The sequence below is a fragment of the Balaenoptera acutorostrata genome, chromosome 3 (assembly GCF_949987535.1).
Source record: "Balaenoptera acutorostrata chromosome 3, mBalAcu1.1, whole genome shotgun sequence".
Classification (NCBI taxonomy): domain Eukaryota; kingdom Metazoa; phylum Chordata; class Mammalia; order Artiodactyla; family Balaenopteridae; genus Balaenoptera; species Balaenoptera acutorostrata.
The window spans coordinates 151,251,425-151,277,714 of NC_080066.1; the positions used below are offsets into that span (position 1 = coordinate 151,251,425).

The following is a 26,290-nucleotide window of genomic DNA, read 5'->3' on the forward strand; positions in this document are numbered from 1 at the left end:
CAGCCCTATCAGCAGGTATCAGCCAATCAATCAGCCAATCATGCAGTGATCTGGGGGTGATGATAGTTGACTTCCGGTTGCCTTTCTGCTCCCCCCACCCCGCCCCACTTACATTTCAGCTAAGTAGCCCGCCCTGCATTCTAACAGCTTCCTAATTACTTCTCTCTCTTCTGCCCTGTCCCTGCAGTTGAAGCAATACACTTGGGAAGCCTCATAGCTGCCCAGGGCTACGTCTTTCCGATCTCGGACCATGTTCTCACCATGAAGGATGATGGCACCTTTTATCGTTTCCAGGTAGGAATGCAGCTTGTCCTCCTGAAGAACCTTTTCTTCTCATCATCATCTGATCTCAGATTAGAACTACCTAAAAAACTGACAGTATTTAAGGGAGCAACCCTTACCTCCCACCAGCACTGGGACAACCAAGCGAACTTTTGTCTGGGCCATTTGTTGCCCTACCGGCATAGTAGTAAAAATCCCTCATGGAGAACCTACTATTCACTGTGTGCTTTACACATTATCTCCTCATTTATTCTGAAGAACAAACTTTGGGGGGATTAATGTCTCCCATTTTACAGTTGGTAAAACTGAGGTACTTGGAGAATTAACAGGGCATTGAGTAAATCCAGGGGACAGCCTTGATTTGAACCTAGGTCAGCCTGATAGCAAAGTCCTTGATGTTTCTACTATATCATGCTGCCTTCCTGGTGTGAAGTTTCTATTCACTGCCTATTAACACTTCCCAGCCATTCCCACTCCTCAGATCCTGTCCCACAATGAATTGGAGCAGAGGATAAGGGGTTGTGTCAAGATCTAACCAAAGGGTTTAGGAGTGGAGTTCTTCAGACAGGGTTGAAGGATGTCTAAGTCTGCTCAGCTGACATAACAAAATACCACAGACTGGGTGGCTTAAACAGCAGAAATGTATTTCTCATGGTTCTGGCAGCTGGAAGTCTAAGATTTTCAAGTAGGGTTCAGTTTGTGAGGAGAGCTTTCATCCTGGCTTTCAGATGGTTGATTCTCACTGTGTCCTCACAGGGTGGAGAGAGAGAGAGAGGTTGTTAGCTCTCTGGTGTTTCCTCTCATAGGGACACTAATCCTATCTGATCAGGGCCCCACCCTTATGATCTCATTTAACCTTAATTACTTCCTTACTTCACATACAGTGACACTGGGGGTTAAGGCTTCATCATAGAAATTTAGGAGGACACCATTCAGTCCTTAGCAAAGGGACAAAGGAACTTGGGGTTTGTGTCCCAGCAAACAGTGCTTGTCTGACTTCTGTATTAGACTTCTATTACCTTGGGATAAGAAGTTTTTGCCCTGTAAACTGTTTCTCATTTTTGCATTTATTTGGCTTACCTCAGATTTCATTTCTCAACACCTAGATTAAAATGTTGACTGGCCTCCGCTGCATTAAGAACAGGAGAGATTTAGGGTGTGGCGTCAGCACGTGGACAGAGCCTGTCATAGGGAGGGGTCCTCACTGGGTGCAGGGGAGGGATTCCCCTGGGCCCCAGGCAGGGGAGGGCAAGTGCTAATGTTCTGAGTCCTGACACCTGTGCTCTTTTGCAGGCCCCGTACTTCTGGCCTTCAAACTGCTGGGAGCCTGAAAACACTGACTATGGTAAGCACTGAAGCCACGGCCCACACTTAGTGTTACTCCTGGGAATGCAGAAGGCAAATCCTTGCTGTCTGGGCAACCATGGTGCATGAGGAGGAGGGTCTTTGCCCTGCTTAACCCTTTCTCATATTGTTGACATGTACTAAGGTTCCTGTTCCATGTAATGATGAAAGACAGTGCATGCTGAAAGGTGCAGCCATTGGAAGGGAATAGGGGAAGGGAAGAAAAGTTCTATCAAGTGTGGCCAATGCTCATTCTGTGGGGCCATGGAGAACTGGGCTGGTGGCTATTGACCACTCCTTCCTGGGACAGGGTTTCAGGGAGGGCTGGATCAAGGTGCCACCTCCCCCTGTCCATTTCCTTTCTCACAGACTTGTTAAGACTTTTTAATAATTCATTGGTGTTTTTGATAGTCGGTCGTTAGAGGGAAAGTGTAACAGACCGTGGAAGGGGTATACAAAAGTTACCCTACCTAAGAAAAAAAGAGTGGGTGAAGCTGGGAGCTGGGTAAGCAGGGAATTACCTCTGTCCAGGCAGGGGTCTATTAGACTCTTGCCATATTCTCTCCATGAAGACTGTTTAACACGTCTACGTGTCAGTCTTCTAAAGTTACATTATCCCTATACTTCAGAAAAAGCTGAGGTCCAGAGAGGCCCCATCCTCATACCTCTCACACTGTATGCTACTTGTCTGGATGCCTGGTCAATTGTAAGCTCCATGAGGGCAGGCTGGTCCACCTCATTCATTCTCTTATCTTCCAGTGCACAGTGCATGCCTGAGGCATAGTTGGCACTCAGTAAATATTTGCTGAGGGTTCTGGTTCTTTATTAAAGGTGATTAACAGACACTCAGTAGAGGCAGCAGAATTTGAACTCAGGTGCTCGTTTCATTCTGTCCCTCTGCACAGTGCCCTCATCACCGACTCAGCTGCTGGGGCAGCCCACAGCAGCTCTCCTTGGGACTGGTGCGCGTGATGAGACCTGCACCTTCTCCGTGGGTTCTTTGCAGGTTGCTTTTCACAGGAAGGCAGAGCCAGCTGCAGCTGGGTGGTATTCTGGGGAGCCTGTCCCTGAGACCTTGTGATAAGCTATACCCTCTGGATTATACTTCTGAGGGATGGGAAACCAGCAATTGGGAACAGTCCTGAGGATAGAATTCTGGCAAGTCATTGCCCTACAAGGCTACAGTGGTTCTGTTTTCAAGTCTGGATCACAGCCCTGATGCAGAGGACAGGTCCCTGTGACTGTCTCATCAGCTGTGTGCAGGCACCACTGCGGGTCCCTCTGGAACTGTGCTGTACCTTAAATGATGTGATAAGTGGGTCCAGCCAGGTTTCTGGCTCAGAATGGGAGCAGCACTTGGCTGCTCATAAAATATGTGCTTCTGGGGCTGAAATACTGCTGACAAAAGCCCAACTTGGAATTTGAATAATTGTAGCTCAGTTCCACGCAGCAGCCGTGTGCCCTTGTGAATGTGAAAACCAGTATTTTTCCAGGCAATGGAGAGCGTGGGAGGATAGTGGGACCAGAAAACTGAGGCCAAGTAAAATTCAAATATTTACTTGAATATAAACCCACAACCATCAGCCGTCTTACCCTGCATACAGCAGGGCACTATTTCCCTTTCTGTACAGATTTTTGTAATTTTAGTTGTGCAGCAGGAACAGGGATGAAAATAACAATTAATGTCAGGCTCTCCCTAAAGCAAAATTATTTTGAATTCCTGTACCTCCATTTTGGCAAATCGGATGGAGAACTTAGAGTGCAGGATGCAAATTACTCATCGCCATTTCCAGTTTAGCCAGAAAATCAGTATTTACCAAGAGAGATGTCAAGACAATGGGCCCATTGTTGACTGGCTCCACTAGCTGTGTGATCTTGGCAAGTTACTTAACCTCTCTGTGCCTTGGAAATCTCATATTAAAACCAGAATAATAATGGTACTTGTCTCTCAGTGTTGTTTTGTTAACTAGAAATGGGTATAAGTTTCGGTGTATGGCATGAGTAAGGAGTCAATAAAAACCATGGTGGTGGTTGGTATTATTACCTCCAGGGTGATGTTCGATCTTACTTATTCTGTGGTAGCCCTCTTGCCAGAAAGGATGTGACACCAAAGCTAAGAATTCAGAATAGGTATGGCTTGGATTGATGAAGAACCAGGAAACTTTCACTCATTCAGCAAACATGTACTGGTCACCCACTCTGTGTCAATTGCTCTGTCACAGATTTGAGTGAGTTATAGGTTTACCCTCCAAGCATCCCGGGCTGGGAGAGGCAGCATGATGGGGGCAAGAAGAGGATGGAGAGGAGTCTGATCTGAGTACTCAAAGATTTTATGTTGATGAAGAATGATTACGAAGGTTGAATAATTTGGAATGGGCAAGTTTATAAAAAGGTCTTCGTAGTCAAGGAGAGATGCTTAGAGTAGATTCAGCAGCTTTAGAGAGCCATTGTGGGTCCCCAACAATGGGGAATAACCTGCAAAATTCCCTCATCTATGAAATGAGGCTAATAACAGAACTCACCTCATAGGTTATTATGAGGATAAATAAGTGGACATTTGGAAAGTCCCTAGAACACTGCCTGACGTTCAATAAGCTCCATACATGTGGTAGCTGTTCCGCTATTGTGGTGATTTCCCCAGACCTAAAATACCACTTGGCACATAAGAGGCACTCAGATTTTTAAATGGGTGAATGAATGAATCAATGAATGAGTAAATGGGGCAGTGAATGTCATAGTGGAGACGTTCCTCTGAACTAGACCTCAATTCTAGTTCCACCTCTACCACTAACTAGTCCATGGCTAAATCACTTCACTTCTCTGAGCCTTTAATTTTTCCATCTGTTAATGAGGTGTCTGTACTTGATGGTCGCCAAGGTTACTTCCAATGCTAAAATTCCATTGTTCTAAGAAGTAGTTAGAGGGTATGAGGGCAACAGAGAAATAAGTGATTTATATGTTCCCTAGTTTAGGAGATTGAGGTTAATTATGATGTCACTAGTAAAGACAGAAAGTTTGGAAAGGGAGTGAGTTTTTTAAGGACGTTGAAATAGGATAGGTTCAATACTTTTCAAATGTTTAATTGCACATGTAGCACATGAATCTATTGACTTTATAGAATTTTTAATTGTGTTCCGTTTTTGTGATGGTAGGATGCTGGTGAGTTTGAGATGGCAATGAGATGCCAGCGTGAGGGCAAGAAGACAAAGATTTTTCAATGAGAAATTACACATCCAAGAAAGACCAACATCTGAGCTTAAAGCAAGTCCCCTGGATGCCCTGTTCGAGGACTTGGCTTTGTTGCCAGTGGTCACTGGATTAGTTAGGTGTCAGAGGGAGCACTGTTGAGGCACCAAGGAAGTGCAGACAGACAAGCCCCAGGAAAGGTCTGTGCCAAGAGGAAGGTCCCCTCAATAGCTACTTGCTGCCTTCCCAGTTATGGTGAACCAACTGCCCAACGTGTGACATTAGCTGTACAGGAAGGAGGCCACCAGCATTCGATCATGTAGCTCGTGGTCATGAGTAGAGGTACCAGCTTTGCCTTTCGTGCATGGTACTTTACTTCTCAACTTAGCTGGCCCATTTTGACCCAGATGGGTTGGAAATTTCTTGGGATGATTCTGCTTAAATAAAAACCCAATCTGGGTTACACTTTCCTGAGTTTCACATTTGGCCAATACAAAATACTGTCTGAGGCAACATCGTCAAAGCAGCTGCCTCCCGCGCTGACCTACACCTCTCCTGGGTCACTGAGACCAGGTCTGCTGGGGCTGGTGACATGCCAGGCTCCCCACTGCAGGTTGCCCCAATTCCACAGGCTGCCTAGTTGGTGACAAAGGAGGTACCTTGTAATAGAGAAGATACCCCTTTATCTGACACAGTGCAGAGCTGTAGACGTTTGGTTCATTGGAAAAGTTGGTGAGTTGGTATGAAAAAGTGATACATACATACCTTAATGACCCCAAATTAATGTTAAAATATACAAAGAAACATTCATTCAACAGCTTTTTGAGGTAGAATGAAAGATTCTCTTTGATTATCGTTCCCCATAATTTGAGTTTCTTTCTTAAATAAACCACACTTAAACCATCCAGTTTTGACATCTTTAAAGTGCATCAAGAATTTTGAAAATACTTTTAAAGCAACTGTATGCTGGCCCCGCTCAGATCTCTACTATTTTTTCACGTTTTTTTCAGTTTTCTCACCTATACCAAATTCATCAGCAATTGTCTTAGCTGACTCTCCTTTATCAGGTTATTCAAAAACCATTCAACTGGATCGTCATAGAAACAACAACGCTCTCTCTTTTCACATTAATTTCACCAGTGCATGTAATACTAAGTGAATGTACATTATTAAAATAACAAGTATGCCTAACATAAGCAGGTTCTAGAACAAACACAATTGACTCTCACCCACAGACTCGACTGTGTGGGCAGAAGTGTGGGCATACAGAGTAGGCTGCTTCCAGAAGGCTCCAGCGTATCGTAGGCTGCATCAGGAAATTTGTCAGACCACATGGAGGAGGTCGGTTAACCCAGCAAGGAGTTGACTAGAGTTCCTGGTATAATTAAGTTGTTAAACAGCAGGTCAGCCCTGGTCCTCTCCGACCTTCCCTCCTGGTCATTCTATTGTTCATTCATACCATTCATCTGTTATCTCCCCTGGGTCATTCTACTTGGCACTAGAGAAGGAAGGAGAAACCAAAGAAGCAGAGGTAGGAGAGGAAGTGATGAAGTCCATGTTTGAGGAAGAATATCCTGGCAGCTGAGGGCTAAGAGCCCTTCCTGAGCCTGGGAAGAGACACCTAAATTGTCCTCCCTTTCCACTGTCCACTCATTCCACCTGGCAGGCCAGGCCCTGGTGCTGGGTGCAGGGGTTCATGCTGAGCAGGACACAGCCTCTGCCCTGTTTGGGGTGAAACAGAGTGAGGAGGATGAAGAGGGTTGTCAGGATTGGAAGATGGGGGCCCTCATCTGATCCTGACCCGCAGACAGATTCCCAGAGGTCAGGTGTCATGGCTTCCACATAGAAACGTATTCTTGACTGCACAGGGTTGGGCACATAGAGGGGAATGGCTGGCTGGCTGGCTGGATGGATGGCTGGATGGATGGATGGATGGATGGATGGATGAGTGGATGAACAACTGGGTGGGTGAATTTACGATTCCACCACACTGCTGGTTTTGTATATGTCGTAATTTCTCTTCTTCCTTCAGCCATCTACCTCTGTAAGAGGACAATGCAGAATAAAGCAAGGCTGGAACTGGCAGATTATGAGGCAGTAAGTACGATTCTTTTCCAGGAAAGGTGTGGGAGGAGAGTGTAAAATACCTGCAGTTCTTTCTCAGCTTGTATTTTTCCCTTTTTCCCTCCCCAACCCCTTCAGACAGTGGAAAGACAGTCTCTTCTATTATCCCTCTTTTGTTCTCAGCTCCTCTTACCATCACAATAAATTGCTTCTTTAAATAAAGGAATCTCAAAACTCAGCAATAAAAAAAACAACTCAATTAAAAGTTGGCAAAGGACTAGAACAGGCACTTCATCAAAGAGGACATAAGGTTGACAAAGATGTTCAGCATCATTAGCCATTAGAGAAATGCAGATTAAATCCATGGTGAGATACTGTTACACACCTATTAAAATGGCTAAAATTAAAAGTACTGATAACGCCAAGTGCTGGTGAGGATGTGGTGAACAACTGGAGCTCCCCTGTATTGCTGGTGGGAATGCAAAATGGTGCAGCCACTCGGGAAAATGGTTTGGCAGTTTCTCATAAAGTTCAACATACACATACTATACAACCAAGTAATCCCACTTTTGTATACCTACATACATACCCTAGAGAAATCAGAACTTACGTTCACACAAAAACCTGTACGCTAATGTCCATAGCAGCTTTCTGTGTGATAACCCAAAGCTGAAAACAACTCAAATGCACTTTAACAGGTGAATGATTAAATGAACTATGCTACAGCCATGTAATGGAATACTGCTCTTCAGTGAAAAGGAATAAACTATTAATCTAACCACTTGGATGAGTATCAAAGGCATTATGTTGAGTGAAAGAAGCCAATCTCAAAAGATTTCAAACTGTGTGATTCCATTTATGTGACACTTCTGTAAATACAAAACTATCATGAGGGAAAACAGATCAGTGGCTTCCAGGATGCATCTATAAAGAGATAGCACGAGGGAGTTTTGGGGGGGTGATGGAACCATTCTGTATTCCGATTGTGGTGGTGGTTACATGAATATATACATGTGTTAAAATTTATAGTACTATACACGAAAAGAAAAAAAACAAATTTATTGTATGATAATTTTTTAGTTTAATATATGATAGTTTTTTAAATTGCATCTTCATACCCGATTCACCTGTGCTTGTCAGTAAATGCAAAATCTAAGGACCAAATCCAATCCAGAAGATAGGATGTATGTCAGATGGCAATATACTCTCCCAGCTTTCCTCCACCTCCACCTTCTTTACAAGGTGTGATTTCTTGCAGAAATTGGAGACCCAGCCACACTCATATCCATTCCCATTTAACAGAGCCAAGGCACAGAGAACTTGAAGATTCACAGATAATGTTCTAAATATTTAAAATTTGGGGTTGCAAACTCTTTCCCCAAAACCACACTTTGTGTGGGTCACAGGAATCCTAGGATACTGGCCAACTTTTCTCATACCCTCCAGAGGAGGTGTTGCTGAGCCATGGAATGACTGAAGAGCTGGCAGCTAGCAGGAGGGGCAACGTTAGGGGCAGTGAAGAATCCTCCCCTGGATAATCCAGCATGAACACACCTCAGATCCACCCACCTCCCCAATGTCCCTCCCACTTTTGCTGTCTCAGTCTTCCAAACCAAGCGTGAGGCCCCACTCTACCAAACCTTGTCACCCTTGGTTACCTACACCCAAGCCCACCAACGCACTGAACCACCATTCCCCTCTCTGCAGCCCAAGGGGAATGTGCATGCCGTCAGAGAGCAGGACCGGTGCATGGCCCTCCACCCTCTTTGATCCCACTGGCATCACAGGACCTGTGAATGGGGGGAGAGAGCAGTGCAGGTTGCAGTGCAAGAGTTTACTGGGAGCGTTGGGACCTGGCTAAAGTTTGCTTATCCAAGGGAGCTGTGAAACATAAATCTGTTGGAACGTTACGATTTTCCCCAGCATCCCTAGCGTGGCGGTTCTGTGGCTCTGAGCTTCTTAGGCACCCGGTCCCTGCCCTATCTGCCCTCGTGCACCAGCAATCACCCCTCTTCTAGAAGACTGCTGTCTGACTCTTTGTGCACCCAGTGCAAAGGCTTTAACTTTGGCATGACTACATCACTTCCTGAATATGACCTATAGAAACAACCCAGACGGCAGCAGCATGTGACCCCTCCATCCCATGTCTCGCTTCCCCGTGGTTCCCTTGTTTAAAAAAGCTCCTAAACGGAAACAAGACAGCACCAACTCCTGACATATTTTATTCTGTTTTCTTTTCTCTTACCCTACAATATTCTGCTTTGGTATTTGTAAAGAATATGGTGTTAAGATGTTCTTTCAGGTTGAAGTTCTGTCTAAAAGTGGTTAGAAACTAAAAAGACATTTTGTTTTCAAAATTCAGTAATTTTATTAATTTTTTCTGATTACATCGTCCCTTTGTAAAAACAACAATTCAAACAGCAAAGAAAGGAGAGAAAATAGCCTGCAATCCTTCTCTCCTAAGCTTTTTTCTGTACATACATTTTTTTTTCTAACAAGAAAACTTGAATCACACCACAAACATTATAGTGTAAGCTGCTTCTTTTTCCAGTCATATACTGTAAGGATGTTGAGAATCTTTCCGTATCAGTAATAATCATCTACATTCTCATTTTTAATGGCTGCCTAGTATTCCATGGTATGACTGTGTCATTATTTATGTAACTGCTCCCCAGTTGACTGACATTCAGGCTTTACCAGCTTTGCTTCCTGTGAACAGTGGGAAAATCAAAGGGACAGTTTTTTTGAGGTACTCCTACAGCAAGCCTTGGTAATAACTGAGTTCATGTGTGTTTGTCTTCAACCGAAGCTCCTTTTATGTTAATAATCCACTAATGAAGGTAATCAGTTAGTGTTGGCATGAGCTCTATGAAAATACACAGCATAATGTGGGCTCTCGCCTTGCATTCCATCAGGATTAGGCGGGTCATTAGGGGACCTGTCAAACGCCCCTCCCCACCGTCCTGTTGTGCTGCTAGGCTACTCTACAGGCTTCGAGAAAAGACTTCTTCCCTCTTCCTCTAAAGGTGACCCTGGATGCCTTTTCTTTCTTTTTGTTTTGGGGTTTTCCTTTCATGACCATCACAAACCTAGACACTCCCTTCTTTCCCACTTTTGAGTCTGGACTTTCAAAGTTGTTAATGCCAGGTCCTCTGGGTTCTCCTTTCCTGCCACCTTCCTAGCCCTCTGCTTGCTGGAAGACAAGTCTTGAGACATCCATTCTTGGTTTTGCAATCAGTTGCAAAAACACCCCTCATCCCTTCCCTAAATCCTGCATGAACAACTACAATCAATTCTTCCTATCTTCAGTGGCCTTTATAAGTGTGTGTGAGTCGTGCTCTTGTAAAACACACAAGAAAAGAGGAATCAGGGGAACCACAGAGACGTCAGACTTAATGGGTGTGTAAATGAATATTAATAGTTCTGCTCTGTACAGCAGGGTCTGGTGCAAAGTAAGATTGGGTTTACGTCCGGTGGATTTAAAGTGGGGCCCTACTGTTTTGTTGGGAATAACCAAAATAGATGGCTGCCTTGTAATAAGCATAGCTGTCGATGTGCAAACTTACGATGATTAATGCCTTCTTGTTGATTTTCATTTCTCATTAGGAAAACTTAGCAAGACTCCAGAGGGCCTTTGCAAGGAAGTGGGAATTCATCTTTATGCAAGCAGAAGCACAAGTAAAGTAGGTGAACCTAATAGAGACCCTTGCAAAGAGAAAAAACTCTCTGGAATTCAGAGGTGGTGTGAGAGTGGGGTTTCCTTCCATGGCCAGCCAGCTGTGGTTAGTCACTGTCTCTCTCGTGACAGCAACTGAGTAGAAATCAAGTTCAGGATGGATAAGTTGCACCTCTGTCACCCATGGCACTCTAAAACAATTTCCAAAGTGTGTGTTTCAGCAGGCAATGGGGTTCCTCCCAAACGTAGAACTCTGGTTCTAAGAAGATGTACCTAATTCCCAAGGAGATTTCCAAATCTTCTTCTGTGCTCAGAGGCTAAAAACCATCAGACCCACTTTACTTGTTGGTCTGGAAATTTCGTCTTCATAGGAAAACATACTGGAGTTTTAGGCAGGCCAACAAGTGGCCCCTCCACCGTATCTCCCGAGGGGAGGGGTTCAGAAGTAATCAAAAATAAGGCACAGAAGTCAGACATTTGGAGTCTGAAATGTCAGATTGTTACTGATAAACTAGTTATAGGACTTGATTTTGTATCTGTGACCACAGATCTTTACCCTGGAATTAAACATCCTGGGCAGAGCTGGGTATCTGCAGGGCCGTCCGCACCTCAGGGCAGAGTCCAGCCCTGTAAGTTTACTGCACGCAGAGAACAGGTGTCCTGAGAATAGGCTGACCCAGACAGGGCCCAGAAGGACCGACCTCAGCTTTCTGAATTTCTTTTTTTTTTTTAATTTATTTATTTTATTTATTTATTTTTGGCTGCGTTGGGTCTTCGCTGCTGCACGCGGGCTTTCTCTAGTTGCGGCGAGCGGGGGCTACTCTTCATTGCGGTGTGCAGGCTTCTCATTGCGGTGCCTTCTCTTGTTGCGGAGCACCGGCTGTAGAGCGCAGGCTCAGTAGTTGTGGCGCATGGGCTTCCTTGCTTTGCGGCATGTGAGATCTTCCTGGTCCAGGGCTTGAACCCTTGTTCCCTGAATTGGCAGGTGGATTCTTAACCACTGCGCTACCAGGGAAGCCCCAGCTTTCTAAACTTCTTCTTTCAAATCTGCCAATAAGTTAAGTCTACAAGAGATGAAAGGAGGAGAAAGTTGGAGTGTTTTTCCCATATTCTTCCTTCCCAGAGAGTGTAGTGGAAATTCCTTCCTGTCTAAGGAAACAGGAGAAGTGGGTAGTAAATGTCCCCCACCCCACAGACATGGTCATCAACCAGATCCTTTTGATTCTGGGAAATGGACTTGCTCAGGTGCGGTTCTCTCTTGTCCTTTCTAGCAATGGGCTCTGATTTAGCTTCAAGTGATAATGGAAGAAATGGGACAGAGGAGGGGGTGGGAAAGGGATGCTGAGCTGGGAGGAGGTGGGTACCTTTTCTCTGGGCACCACTTGCACCTGAGCCGCCCCCGTGGGTCTTCAGAGGACCCCCTGTGCGCTCTCTGGGCAGTGTGGGTGACATTGATCACAGGTACGGTCACAGATGGCAATGACTTGAGGTCATTGGGTCCAGTGGGCCTCATGGTGTCATCGCTCTCCCCCTCCGTCTGCAGTCTCTACCCCCCACCCATGAATCCACAGGCCTGCCCACCACCCCGGTTCTCCCAAAGACCCCCGAGGGAGGTGGACACCAGACACTGGATGCTGAGCTGCATCAGGAAGAGCCTTGGCCCCTGAGGAAGGAGAGAGCGGGAGGGTGGGTGAGTGGGTGAGAAGGAGGCAGGATTGAGCCACTCAGAAGCCTCCGGGAAGTGAAGAGGAGGGCTGATTAACACTTTAGGGATCACACAGCATCGAATGTTATAAAAGGAGGGAAAAGTGCCACTTTGTACATATACGGTATTTCTCGATTCACTTTTTTGATGAACTCTGTGATTACATTATAATTGTGGGCCATTTAAGTACACAATAACTATCACAGAAATCACAGGGTTATTATGACTTTATTTCAGTCCAATAAACTAAAGTTCTCCCAAGAGAGCCAAGAACCAGCAGTTACAAAGCAATTAATCTGAGTTACTTTTTACTTAGATAATATGAAGTAATACAGGCTTTTTTTTTTTAAGGCTCTTATCTATGCGATCACAACATAAAGAATCTGTCTGTCTGTCTGTCTGTCTTGCAATTTGTACCTCCCCCAGCTGAGGCCAGTGATATTTGCCTTCTGGATCTTGTCACACATTAGGGTTATTACTTTGCTTTTAGGAAGCCAGATGGTTTAAGTGACTTTTAAAACACATAATTGCAGCATTTTGAAGACATTTCTATTGATTCTGAATCTAAAGCAAACTTTCAAATTTGAGGATGAAACACTACAAGCCTATGGTTATATTCCTTCCCATAATTTGAATATGCAATAGTAGCCACTTTGATGCGGGGCATGTCAACAACTTATGCAGCTCTTAATAATCCAAATCTTAATAATTCAAATGGACAGCTGCATTCCTGAACCCTCATTAGGCTCACCCTGTTCATTACACATAATTGGTCATTTGCAACCTAGCTGAAAACAAGCTCTCTTACCATGTGTGGGCTTCTTGAGGTTTCCTTGAGGGAACTGTACACCTGTATTGTACAGCTCTGCAGAAAGCAGGGACCACACAGGTGCCAAGAGCCCTGTGCACACTAAGCTCCTAAAAAAGGGAGAACAGAGCTGACACATGGATCAGGAGGAAAAACAGAATTAAAAGCCTCTGATTTCCCTTTTTTCACTCTTTCAGGATTGATCGGAAAAAGGACAAGACAGAGAGGAAAATTTTGGATAGTCAAGAACGAGCCTTTTGGGATGTCCACAGGCCAGTGGTGAGAAAGCTCTGCTTAGTTCTCTAAGTTTTACATTTTCTCTCTTCCTTCGCTTAAAAGAAAAGACTGTCTTTAGCCACCAGGCGTCTCACTCTTAAGAAAATTGCTAAGCTTTGTGAAATTGGTTTTGCCATTCATTCATATCATCTCAGTAGATTTTCTGGAATATATGTCAGTCCCACCTTTTAAAAATTATTCATCCATGAAAATATGGAATTGGAAATGGGGAGCTGTGGGAATTCCACCTGGGGAACTTTGGGCCCTGAAGTTTCCAGTCCTAAATTAAGCAATTTCCATTTCTACTGTCATTCAATTCCAACTTCTAGAATATTCTCTTTCAAATTCAACCGTTGTTGTTACAGTGGTTATGTTCTATGAAGTCGCCGAGAACACTGAATTAGCGGATGCTGAACCATTATCCTGGGAGAGATACAGGGTTAGGTTCTTGCAAGCCTCCAGTCACATTTTCATCAACCGATCAATACATAACCTTGTTTAAAGTGTGTTTCGGTTTAAAGACACCTTATTTAATGTATATTGTTGATCACTGACATTGAACTCACAGCCAAGATCACTATAGCTCACGCCTAGATGGAGTTTATCTAACATACCTATTTTCTCCATAAAGCACATCCCAGCCTTCCTGCACTTAGGAACGCTCGACAGCACATCAGCACTGGGCTTGGGCAAAATCACCAACAAAAACACAAAAATGTGTAAAAATGGTGCTAAATAGACTGTGCAAAGGACACTTGTTTGCAGCATGAGATGAAATAAGAAGGCACCTCACCGGGAACACGCAGGTCTGGCAACTCAACATTTTTCCTGCTCTGAGCACGTCCACAAACGACCATGAAGGCACCACAAGCCCTGACTTGGGGGTTATAAATAAATTTTGGCACGTAGGCAAAATCACAAATACAAAATCCACGAATAACGAGGTTTCACGCATTTCTAATTTTGTATTACTAAAATAAATCTTACATTTTCCTCATGAAATGGAACTAAAACGAATAAACTATGTCAGCCTTCCTCAAGTCTGATTAAAAGCAAAACCAAAAAAAAAAGAAATTCCCTATCCTGATAGTGGAGCGATTTTAAATGGTTAGGTATATGAAAGAACAAAGGCTCTGACTGAAGCCATCCGCCAATTTAAATAATAAGTTTACTCTTATAAACTGTACACTGTACTCTCTACTTATCATCCTTAGGTAATATGAGGTAAGCTGTTTTAATTCATATGAGAACTCTGTGGAGGAACACATACTGAAGGTGAAACACCTTTGTAAAAAAAAAAAAAACTGTAAATGGCAAAATGGGGGTAGGCATGTATTATCTGTAATGGAAAAGATAAAGATTGGTTCTGATGGTGTCACTTGAGCCAACTTGGAAAGTATGATTTTCACTTAGTAATTTATATGATGATTTTTTCTCTCAGCCAGGCTGTGTGAACACAACAGAAATGGATATCAGAAAATGTCGACGTTTGAAGAACCCGCAAAAGGTTAAAAAGGTTCGCTAGTTTAGCTGAATTAAAAATTCTTGGGATCGCCCTTCCATTTGCGGTACTGTTCAAATAATAATTTACTATTTGTAGTTCTTCCCCGTTTCATCCTTTGAAACCATGTCATTGATTCTACAAATATTTATGGAGTGGCTGGCGTGTGCTTGGCACCGTTCTGGCTGCGGAAATATAGTGGCAAGTCTTACAAAGCCCACAGCCTGGTAGGCATGAAGCAAGCCAGCAGGCAACGGTGGGAAGTACGGGACAGTTCAGGAAGACCAGGAGGGTGCGCCAGACCCGGGGCTTCCCAAGGGTTTCCATAGCAGGCTCGAGGGTGCAGAGATCTAAAGGGTAAGTAGCAGTTGGCTCTGGGGAGACAGCAGAGAGGAAGGGAAACATAAGTAGGGCAACACCACAGGCGAAGGCCAGCTTGGTACTTTGACACAAATGCAAGTCTTTTAGTATAGCTAGATCTCCCAAAGTCAAATCACCATCTCACCCCACTGTGAAAGATCCAGTGATCATTTGTGTTTCACTATACTGGAAGGGGCAGTGGCTCTCTCTCCTCTATCAATATATATGTGACGTGACGTATATATCAACTTCTTGAATTTACTTATATATTTTGTTCTTCATTGAGATATTGATGCCCACTGTATTATACTTCAATGTTAGTCTTAAAATGTCCCCATTTAGTCTTTAAAGGCCCCCTAATTCTAATATTCCAGAATTTCATGGAACCCACATGCACCCTGAGCCTTTCTTGATTTTATAGATTTCAGCTATAAATTGCATACCCTTCAGTGTTTTATTTCTTTCCCAGAACAAAGATTGTCTTTAATCTGTCTCTCACAAAAGGAACAGATTAAAAAGTAGCTATAGCTGTGGGCAAGTGGAAAATCTGTGTCCAGAAAACTGGTCAGCTTAAAAGGAAAAAATCGGAAACCCTGCCATCTCAAGTTTGTACGAGACAGGCATGTCATCTGCTGACAAACAGAAAATCTAGAGGGGATCTTTATCTTCCTGCATAATCTTCAGGAATTGTTCCTGAACTTTCCTGTGTCTCAGAATCACCTGGGGCATTTGATAAAAGTGCAGGTTCCCGAACCCCACCCACGAAGATTCCGATTCAGGAGGTCTTGGGTAGAGCTCGGCAATGTACTTGTTTACCGAGTACCCAAGATAACTCTTTGCAGATGGTCTATGGACTGTATTTGGAGAAACACTGATATACAAGGAGACCATTTAAACTCAATGAAAGGAAGGATTTTCTAATAGTGGTAACTCAAAGATGGACCAGCTGCCTCAAGAGGCAGAGTTCCCATTATTGGAGAATTTCAAGCAGAGGCCACTCCCTTATTGTCAGGATGTCACGGAGGGGATTGGAAGCATGAGATGAGCGCTTGAACTAGCTGACCCTTCGGACCCCCTTCAACTCTGAGGGTGCATGATTCAATATTCTTGTTTCTTCTCTAGTCAGTGTATGGCGTGACGGAAGAATCCCAGTCGCAAAGCCCAGTGCACGTCCCCAGTCAGCCAATCAGGAAAACTACAAAAGAGGACATCCGGAAACAGGTGAATGAATGGGCCACTGCACTCTAAGGAGGAGATGTGGCCAGCTTGAAAACCTTTTGAATGTCCACCTCTGGAGGCTGAGTGAGCTTTGAGTTCCTGGAAAGCACGGTGGAACCCAGCTGTGGGTGACTTGAACCTTTGGGCGCTGTGTGTGAATAATTCACGGAGGCTCGAGAAGACAAATTCTCCACCGAGTTACTCCAGCAGTTACTAGAAAAGGACATAAATGAGTTACCCCAACACCATGGGCTGACTGCCGCAGTCGGGTTTCCCCCAAGACGCTGTGGGAGCTGGAGGCAGGAGGGACTCGTGTCACAGGGTCCTTAAAATTGTATTGCACTTCCAGAGTAAGCCAGCTCAGGACCACCAACTTTATTGCTCTGATTCAAAACGAAGGTTGACAGATAAAGCAAACCCTACCCACAATGCCATTTCAGCATTATTTGGTTCCATGTTATCTTCCTTCATGATGAGGAGTTAACTGGTCAACCCAGGTCACAGACAATGCCTAATTACATTACTGCTTTCCAGGGGTTCACTGGTAATGAAGTGACTTGACTTTATATTATGCTTTACTGGCTTCTAGGGGGCACCCAAAGGCATAAACTGTGAGGTGCCTTCCCTTGACAATTTTATTATTGGGTGGGGAAAAGGAAACAGATGTATGGAAAATAGCTACTCAGTGCCAGTTAAGTACACCAAGCACATGGGCATGATGTAGGTGTGAAAGTTGGGTAGGAGATCACTGGAGATTAGCCAAACCAGATCCTTATGGTGTGTGTGTTACCGCCATGCTGTTGCTAAGCTTTGTAGAATATATACTATATTTAAGTTTTCATTCACTTCTGGGTAAAGAAGATGTGGCACATATATGCAATGGAATATTATTCAGCCATAAAAGGAAACGAAATTGAGTTATTTGTAATGAGGTGGATGGACCTAGAGTCTGTCATACAGAGTGAAGTAAGTCAGAAAGAGAAAAACAAATGCCGTATGCTAACACATATATATGGAATCTAAAAAAAAAAAATGGTACTGATGAATCTAGTGGCAGGGCAGGAATAAAGACGTAGACATAGAGAATGGACTTGAGGACACTTGAGGGGTGGGGGGAGGGGGAAGCTGGGACAAAGTGAGAGAGTGGCATGGACATACATACACTACCAAATGTAAAACAGATAGCTAGTGGGAAGCAGCAGCATAGCACAGGGAGATCAGCTCGGTGCTTTGTGACCACCTAGAGGGGTGGGATGGGGAGGGTGGGAGGGAGACGCAAGAGGGAAGAGATACGGGGATATATGTATGCATATGGCTGATTCACTTTATTGTAGAACAGAAACACAGTATTGTGAAGCAATTATACTCCAATAAAGATCTATTAAAAAAAAAAAAAAGACTTAAGCTGTAACACAACACAGGAGAATATGTGACGTAGGCTAAATTGTAGAGTGTGTTTCTTAGTGTGGTAGGAATTTCCAAAAGGACAAAATGGTTGCTGGAGTGTCGAGTTGGAGGGCTGGAGAAGTCTGTCCAGAGGAGGTGTTTGGATCTTGGTAGAAATACAGGTTTGGGGTTCCTGGGGTGAAGGGGGGGAAAAAATTCCAGTTTGGTCTTAACACTTCTGTTCTGCCTTTCCCCAGATAACATTTTTGAATGCACAGATTGACAGGCATCGTTTAAAAATGTCCAAAGTGGCTGAAAGGTATGTTTCCCCTTAATAATATTACTACTTTCTTCTAATTTAACAAAGGAGAAATGTTACAGGGTTATGGCTAACAAGTGTGTACCAAGAGGCAAACCACAGTCATTTCTTAAACTGATGGGTGAAAAAACTACAGACCCTGTGTGAGTACAGCTAAGATAGCAGACCTCCCTTGAGTGATGTCAAGAAATGTTCTGTTGCTAAAGCTTTTCAGGGGGGTGGCCGAGGGACCTTGTCAATCAAGGAAGAACATCCTTAAAAGCTACCTAATGCACTTTTACCTTCAGCCTCTTGATTAATTCAAATGGAATTGCTCCCTTTTCGGCTATAAAATGCCCAGATTCACTTTATAAGGGGAAAGAAATTACGTATACCCTTTGAGGTGCTAGCTGTGCAAACAGGAGGGGACTGGTCCATCAGGAGACGTTCCACTTCCACACACCATCAACCAGCCAACCGCATGGAATCAACTGTAAAGAAAATATTTGGGACCTCCAGCCTGGCTTCCGCCAGGGCATTTGTGCTACAATCTGCACCAGGAGCTGGTTCCACCTTGTTAACTCGTGGGAAACTCAATTTTGTTAACGAAACAGTCTGTGTTTGAACTCTCCGTGAAGAGGGGAGACCACCTGGGGAGTCTGTATGGAATAACTCTGAGCAAGCAGCCCCAAGCTGAAGGTTTATTCATCCATATGCCACTGGTAAAGCAATGACCAGTATCTGATAGCTCAAGGGCTTAAGCCGGTCTTACTATTTATTGGCTATAACAGTAAAGTGGGTCCTTTAAGCCCACCTCACGCAGAGGGCTGGCTGTGTGTTCAACCTGTAAACCTTTCTCTGCTGGCCCCTGGGTTCATCCACATCTTCTTTCTAGATAAATAACAGCAGATTGAGGCAAAGAACACTCCACACCCAACGCCAAACCGGAATTCACACTTTGCCCTCAGGTGGCCAAGGACATCCCTGGATATGGGCTCATCTCTTTAATGGCATCTTGTATCTATTCCAGGACTTCTCAGTAGTGTCACGATTGACATTCTGGGCCGAATACTTGTTTGTTGCAGACGGCTGCCCTGTACATGATAAGATGTGTTGCAGCATCCCTGACCTCTACCCACTAGATGCCAAAACCCCACCTCACAGTTTATGACAACCAAAAATGTCTCCAGACGTTGCCAAATGTCCCCAGGAGGGGACAAAATCGACCCCCTTGGAGAATCACTGATATTCCCATTTTCCCCAGTGCACGTGCTTGAGAAGGTTGCCATGGCTGGAGCTCGCATCTAGACGAGTGTTCTGGGGTCACAGTTTTAGCCTGGTGGCTGGGGCGCCACCGCACCCCACTATCATAATGTGGGGCTTCCGGAGTACAGCCTCTCAGGTTGCTTTTTAGATCTCACTGTGGTTGCCTTTGTCCCAGAAGAGTGCTTGTTAGTGAGATAGCTGGGAGGACCTTGACTCCATTGGTGTCATAGTCTGTGAGGAACTACAAGCTTCTTTCTCTGTGAAAAAGGGACAGAAATGGCTGTCCTGGGATACTGTGAGGGTCAGAGCTAGCCTTGCAAGGGCACTTTAAAGTTCGCAGTCCTAGGAGAGCATGTATGCAGGAGCATCTTTCCCTGGGTCTGGTTGCTAGGGTCAGTGGTTTTGAGCGTGATCATCCAGGTGAACAAGGGGGTTAAGAATGGAGATTCCCAAGCCGTAGTGCTAGGGAATTGGATTCAGTGATTCCGAGTAGGTCGAGGAACCTGCAGTTTGAATTCTCTGCGGTGGACTGACTAGGTCTCCAAGGATTTGGGGAAGCCACTGCCCACCACTCACAGTGACCTGAGAGCTCACCTCAAAGGGGACACCCAGCTTGGTCTTATCTTTGGGGTGTAGGGAGAGATCCCAAACCAGTCAGGATGAGGGAGGCCAGCTGTGCAGGTGTGCAAGGCGGGAAAGGAGACAGCCACGGTGGGGGAGGGGAGCTGGACGCGCCTATTGTTGGTTTGTTTACCACCGGTACCATCTAATTATGCTTGAGAGGCTGCTCACACTGAAGAGATTATTCATGCCAACCCTGCACTCCTCGCTCCGCAGCTTGAAGCTTTCATGAGTCTCCACCCAGCAGAGACTGCACTTTATTCCCAGCAGCAATAACTGGCAACTTTTCAATGTGACACAAGGGTTTTTCATTAGAGCCACCAGGAAACCCCCAGATAGAGGAGGAGGGAGAGGAGACGGGTGTTAGCAGGAGATAAAGCAGCCTGGAGCCTTGGTCTCTGTCAGCAGCTCTGCGGGGGTGGGGACAGGGAGGTGGCGCTGGCAGCTGGCCTTGGGTGCGACTGCTCTGCTCGCCAGAGGTGACAGCTGAGCTATCTCAGGTGGGCGCCACTTCCCCTTGACGGATCTGGGTTCCCTGGGCCTGCTCCAGGTGAGGGTGGTAATTAGCCCGAGGCCATCAGGCAAAGGACCGCAGCCCCCTGAGAACAGGTGCACATCGTTTTTCACTTAGTTCCCTGAGAACTGAAATTGTGGAGAGGGCAGGAGGGCTGGTGATCATAAAGGTCCAGTTCTAAAAAAAGCAAGAGTCAAGGCTGGGTCAAAGGGTGCAGCCAGACCCAGCTGGGAAGAGAAAAAGGAAACTTTGCAAACTGAAGGAGCAGAAAAGAACAGAACAATTTAGGGGGTGGGTGCGGAGCCAGTCATCTGGGTTTGGATTCTGCCTCTGCCATTTTCTAACTGTGTGACCTAGGGCAATTTGCTTCACCTCTCTCGGCCTCTGTTCCACCTCTTGAAAGGCGAGAGAGCAGTAGTACTTAACTAATAGGGTTCATGGGTGAATCCACGGCAAGAGCTTGATCCAGTCCTTGACACAGCGCATTCAATGAATGTGAACGATTGTTATTATTTTCCAGTGTGGTGCTTTGGAAAGTAGCAGAATTGCTTGAACTGGGTGTGTGGTGTCCAGAGGAACAGAGGGCAGGCCAAGGAATGAGGCTGGCCCTGCAGATGGCAGTTACGTGTTAGTGAAATTCTTCCCACCCTCTCTCTTTTCAGTCTCCAGCACAGAGAGCCCCGCAGGCTGCCGAAGGCTGGCCCTGCAGCCTGCAATCTGTGTGTCTCCCCTGGGTGCCTCCTGTGGCACCACTAACCCGGCACCTTTGAGGAAGGAGGGGCCGTACGTGAAGAGGTTGGCTCTTCTGCACAGACTTGCTTGGGTCATCCTGATTTCACCTATTTTGTCTCATTGTCCCCATGAGTGGTCAAATGTCCCCAAAACTGCAACATCATGGCAACCAAACTACATTTCCTGGAAGCAGCACAAAAGTCTGTTTGAAATGTCACCCAATTTTTGCTTCAGAAAGTATGGTCCCTGCACACACAGATGAATTTTCCAGATAAATAATGCTTAACACCTTAAGCTTTTCATTTTAACTATGTTGAATGAAAATATTTCTTAAACATGCCCTTGCCTTCTTAAAGAAAGGACGCTGCATTTCAGTTAGGTTTTCTGGATAACTCAGGGTCAGTGTTCTTATTTTGTGCTTTAAAACTCTGTCAGTGATCAGAATCAAGTGCCACAAAATGCTTCCCTTTCCCTAAACGGCCCCAGACCATTATGTTCTTTGAGTCTCTGTTTATGATTTTTAGTTGCTGGTTTGTCTTCTTGTTCCTGTCAACATGGCTTATCTCCAATAGCCCTTCTTCATCTCTAAACAACTCCCATTTCCAACCTGTACCAGGCCAGGTGTATCAGTTAGCTATTGCTGAGTAACAAACCACCTAAAAAAAAAAAAACCCTGAAAACTGAGTGTCTTCAAACAACATGCATTTACTACTGCTCACATGTCTATGTGCCAGTATGTGTGCTCATATGTCTATGTACACATGTCTGTGTCCACTGGGCCACCCTCTTGTCTGTGTGCCTCCATGGATTGGGTTGGCTGCTCTGCTGATCTTGCCTGGGATCTCTCACATGTTTGGTTCAGCTGGTTTAGGATGACCTCAGCTGGGACCATTGGGCAGTCCTTCTCATGGTCTCCCATCCTCTAGCAGGCTAGTTTGACCTTGTTCACCTGGGGATAGTAGGATTCCAAGAAAGAGAGCAGAAGCATGCAAAGCTTCTTGAGGCTTGGAAGTGGCACTCTGACACTTGTGCTGCATTTTATTGACTAAAGCAAGCCACAATCTCAGATCAGATTCAAGGGCTGGGGAAATAGACTCCATTTTTAAAACTGATCTACCACACCAGGAAATCAAATAATCAAGTTCTTTAATCTCCATCCTAAAGCAAGAGGAAAGAGTCTTCATGAGGTGTGCTCTTCCAAATAACAGACAGTGAGCCTTGGGGCATAGAGTTTATTTCATTGTAGACTCTGCTCAGAGCCCCTTTTGGTCACTTATCTTACCTATGTTTCCTCAGTAGTTGAAGTCACCAAATAGATGAGGTCTTAGTCTTCTTTGCAAGAGTCCTCAAGGGGTCCACTTTTTATTCACCCCAGCCTTACAGCACTGGACAAACCAACTTTGAGAATGCAAAAATCTATATGTTTTAGTTCAAAATTGTCTGAAAAGTCTCTATATTTTGCTATGTTTCCCCACCCTTAGTGGCACTGAGCTCTAGCCCGTCACTGCCTGGATCACACCATGCTGCCCCACATGGAGAGATGGCTTTGTGTCATTTTATAACTGCTCCTGTACTCGGCTCGTCCTTACCCCATCCCTGGGAGCCATTTGTGCATCACAGCTGACTGCTGAATTGATTTTTTACCATCACCTTGCTTGCGCATGTCTGAGATCACTGCTGCACCCTGAAATTGGAGCTGGTTCCTCCTCTGCTTCCTGACCCTCTGTGATCATGAAATGTAATTAATGAAATGAGATAAGACAGCAAGGGACTGCATACCCTAAGGGTCTATTAAAAACATGCTAGGGTGATAGAGGTCTGTGAACTTAATGTCTAATGATAGTTTCAGGGGGGAAAAAAGGGGGGCCCAAGAGGTCATTATGACATTGCTTTTATGTGATTCCAGACACCGCAGGGTCCTTGCTTCTCACGTTAGGTGATAGAAGAGAAACCATCAGAGGTAACACTATAGCCAGGGTGACTGTATCCAGACCAAGATCTAGAAGGGCCGCAATACCTGGCTTGGTATATGCTCTTCTTTCTGAGGGGCTAAATTCACCTCCATGTCCCTTCCCTCATCCCGAGTTTCTCTATTGCATATCTTTTCTCTGGGTGACCCATGATTAAGGAATTCTTTCTTCATATTGTCTCTCCTCCCCATCTTCTCCAACGTGAAAAAAATAGATGAACGAATTAATGAGAACCAAACTTTCTTCTTCCGTGTCTGCAGTGCTGCTCTGCTTTTCATTCCCTTCCTAATCAGATGCTCTTCCTACCCGGTTCCCTTTTGTGCATCATCATTTAGAAAGTGCATATATCAAAGGGGGTGCAAACACACTCTCCTATTCACCCCTTCTCACATTCAGTCTCCAGGTTTCCTTCCCACTGAGAGGCCCCCAGTTTCCTAAGGAATCCAGTAGCACATTTGTGTTGTATTTCTAAAGTAGGGATGATGGTCACTATCCCATAAGGCTTTGTATTCCATGCCTTTGTTTCCCTTGACTAATCATTTCCCACAGCTGCAAGCCATCCCTCACTGCCCATTTTCCCTGGAGCCCAACTGTATCTTTCCATCTTCCCCTCACCTGCTTTGTAAACCAGATCCCATATACATACTTCACTCTTGGGATGCTGTGTAGGGGAAAATCCAGTCTTCCTTTTCCTGTGTTTTTCCTTTAATCTGAAACTACCACACTCACAGTACTTTTTAAAAAATTTTTATTGGAGTCTAGTTGATTTACAATGTTGTATTAGTTTCAGGTGTACAGCAAAGTAAATCAGTTAAACATATGTATATATCCACTCTTTTTTAGATTCTTTTCCCATATAGGCCATTACAGAGTATTGAGGAGAGTTCCCTGTGCTATACAGTAGGCCCTTATTAGTTATCTATCTTATATATAGCAGCGTGTCACAGTACTTCTGACACCAGATGTGTGGGGATTTTTCTCCTCACGCCAGGCAATTCTCTGACACCAGCTGGGTGTCCTACAATTTAACTCAATTCTGACACTCTACCTGGAAATAGTATAAGATCCCACAAGTTAAGGTCTCAATCCCGTAAGACAGCTCCCAACTCACTTCAGATGCCAGTCATAGTAGGTTCCCCGGTTACCCACAACTTCTGTCCAACTTGGCTACAAATCAGAGGTTCCCACAACCCGTTCCTTGGGTTTGATTAATCTGTAGAGTGTCTCACAGAACTCAGGGAAACACTTACTTATACTTACCAGTTCATTAAAGGATATGATAAAGGATACAGATGAGCAGCCAGACACAGAGATACATAGGGCAAGGTCTGGGAGGGTCCCAAGCACAGGACCTTCTTCCCTGTGGAGTTGGGGTGTGTCACCCTCCCCATGTAGATATGTTCACCAACTGGAAGCTCCTTGGATCCCATACTATTGGGATTTTTTCGAGGCTTCCTTATGTAGGCATGATCAATTATTAATTCCATGTCCAGACTTTCTCCCTTCTCAAGAGAATGGGGGGTGGGCCTAAAAGTTCCAAGCTTCTAATCATGGCTTGGTCTTTCTGGTGACCAGCCCCAGCCAGGAGCCATCCATAAGCCCACCCAGAGTCACCTCATTAGAACAAAAGACTCCTATCACTCAGGAGATTACAAGGGTTTCAGGAGCCCTGTGTCAGGGACCGGGGTCAAAACCCAAACATTGAACGGGGTTTGCAGGGTTTAGAGATGGGAGGGGGCCATGAGCCAAGGAATGCAGCCAGCTTCTAAAAGGTAGAAAAGGCAAAGAAATAGATTCTCCCCTAAAGCCTCCAGAAGGAACACAGTCCTGCTGACACCTTGATTTCAGCCCAGCAAAACTCTCTTCAGACTTCTGACCCTTAGAACTGGAAGGTAATACATTTGTGTCATTTTAAGCCACTAAGTATGTGGCAATTTGTTACAGCAGCCATTAGAAACTAATACAGTACCCAATCTCTCCCTTTCTCATAGAATCTCAAGAAGATCAAACTGCACATTCTCCTTTCTAAAGTGTGTGCATTTCCAAGTCCCTTGCTGATCAAAAATTCCTGTTATACCCCTGAGAGGTATATATGTAATTCTGATGATTCAATACATCCTACTTCTACCAATAAGACAGAACATTGAAAATACATATGCCCATATAATTTTACTGTTTCCTTTACAAAGCCTCTAACCAACTTTATTTATGTAACTGTACCTTAACAAAATAGCTTTTCCTCTTCCTACAGTAAATTTCCCTGCTGACCAATACTGGCCACCACTGGCACTGGCTGACTGATTGGTGATCCTGCTGACTTGAGCTGCTGCCTTGGTGCAGACTGTCGGGCGTTTCTGCAGGAAGTTCTTAGCTCTTTCTTCGTGTGGTCCTCCACTTATATCCTGGATACCTGCCTGGACCCTGCTCTGCGAAGGCAGGATGTAGGGCTAGGTCATAGGAACATCTTCATTCACGCTTAATGCTTTTTCCATAGTCATATCTTGTGCCCCTGTGTGGTTACAAAATCCCACCTTGGGCTCTCGACCACTTCTCTTGAACTAACATCTCCATTAAATCTCACCACCTCTTCTCCAACCACTCCTCTGAATAGCCCCAAATTTCTCTAAAAGAGACCTGGCTGTGAGCCTGTGTTTCATTACAGGCTTGTGATGCTCACAGCTGCTTTCTGACCGTTTCAGCCTCTGCTGCCATAGGCTGGGCAGTGGACCGCTGCCTTCATTGCCCTTCCTGCAGCAGCAGGCAGCCACGTGCGGTCTCCTTGAGTGCCCGAGTACAGCTGACTCCTGAATAACTTGGGAGTTAGGGATATGACCATCATGCACTTGAAAATCCACATATAAAGTATTGCCATTGTTCCTGGCATCCATTTCTGCACCTGTGAATTCAACCAATCGTGTAGTACTGTGGTATCTACTATTGAAAAAATCCGCCTACAGGTGGACCCGTGTGGTGCAAACCCATGTTGTTCAGGGGTCACCTGTACTCACCCAGCCCCTCCTGAGCCTCCCCGCTGTGCCCTTGCCCCAGGCGCTCATTCCTGGCTCCGGGACCTGACCTGGCTG

General features: G+C 45.0%; 1 protein-coding gene across 4 annotated transcripts in view; it reads left to right on the top strand.

Annotated features, from left to right (window-relative positions):
* The window catches only part of RGS6 (regulator of G protein signaling 6), a 597,551-nt gene that overhangs the window by 501,541 nt on the left and 69,720 nt on the right, over positions 1-26,290 (top strand). For all 4 annotated transcript variants that reach the window (XM_007184397.2, XM_057544118.1, XM_007184399.2 and 1 more), the window contains exons 5-12: positions 188-294; positions 1,576-1,627; positions 6,845-6,909; positions 10,483-10,559; positions 13,263-13,344; positions 14,783-14,857; positions 16,325-16,423; positions 18,064-18,125. In XM_007184397.2, coding sequence (XP_007184459.1) covers positions 188-294; positions 1,576-1,627; positions 6,845-6,909; positions 10,483-10,559; positions 13,263-13,344; positions 14,783-14,857; positions 16,325-16,423; positions 18,064-18,125 — 619 coding nt within the window. The remainder of the gene's footprint in view (positions 1-187; positions 295-1,575; positions 1,628-6,844; positions 6,910-10,482; positions 10,560-13,262; positions 13,345-14,782; positions 14,858-16,324; positions 16,424-18,063; positions 18,126-26,290) is intronic.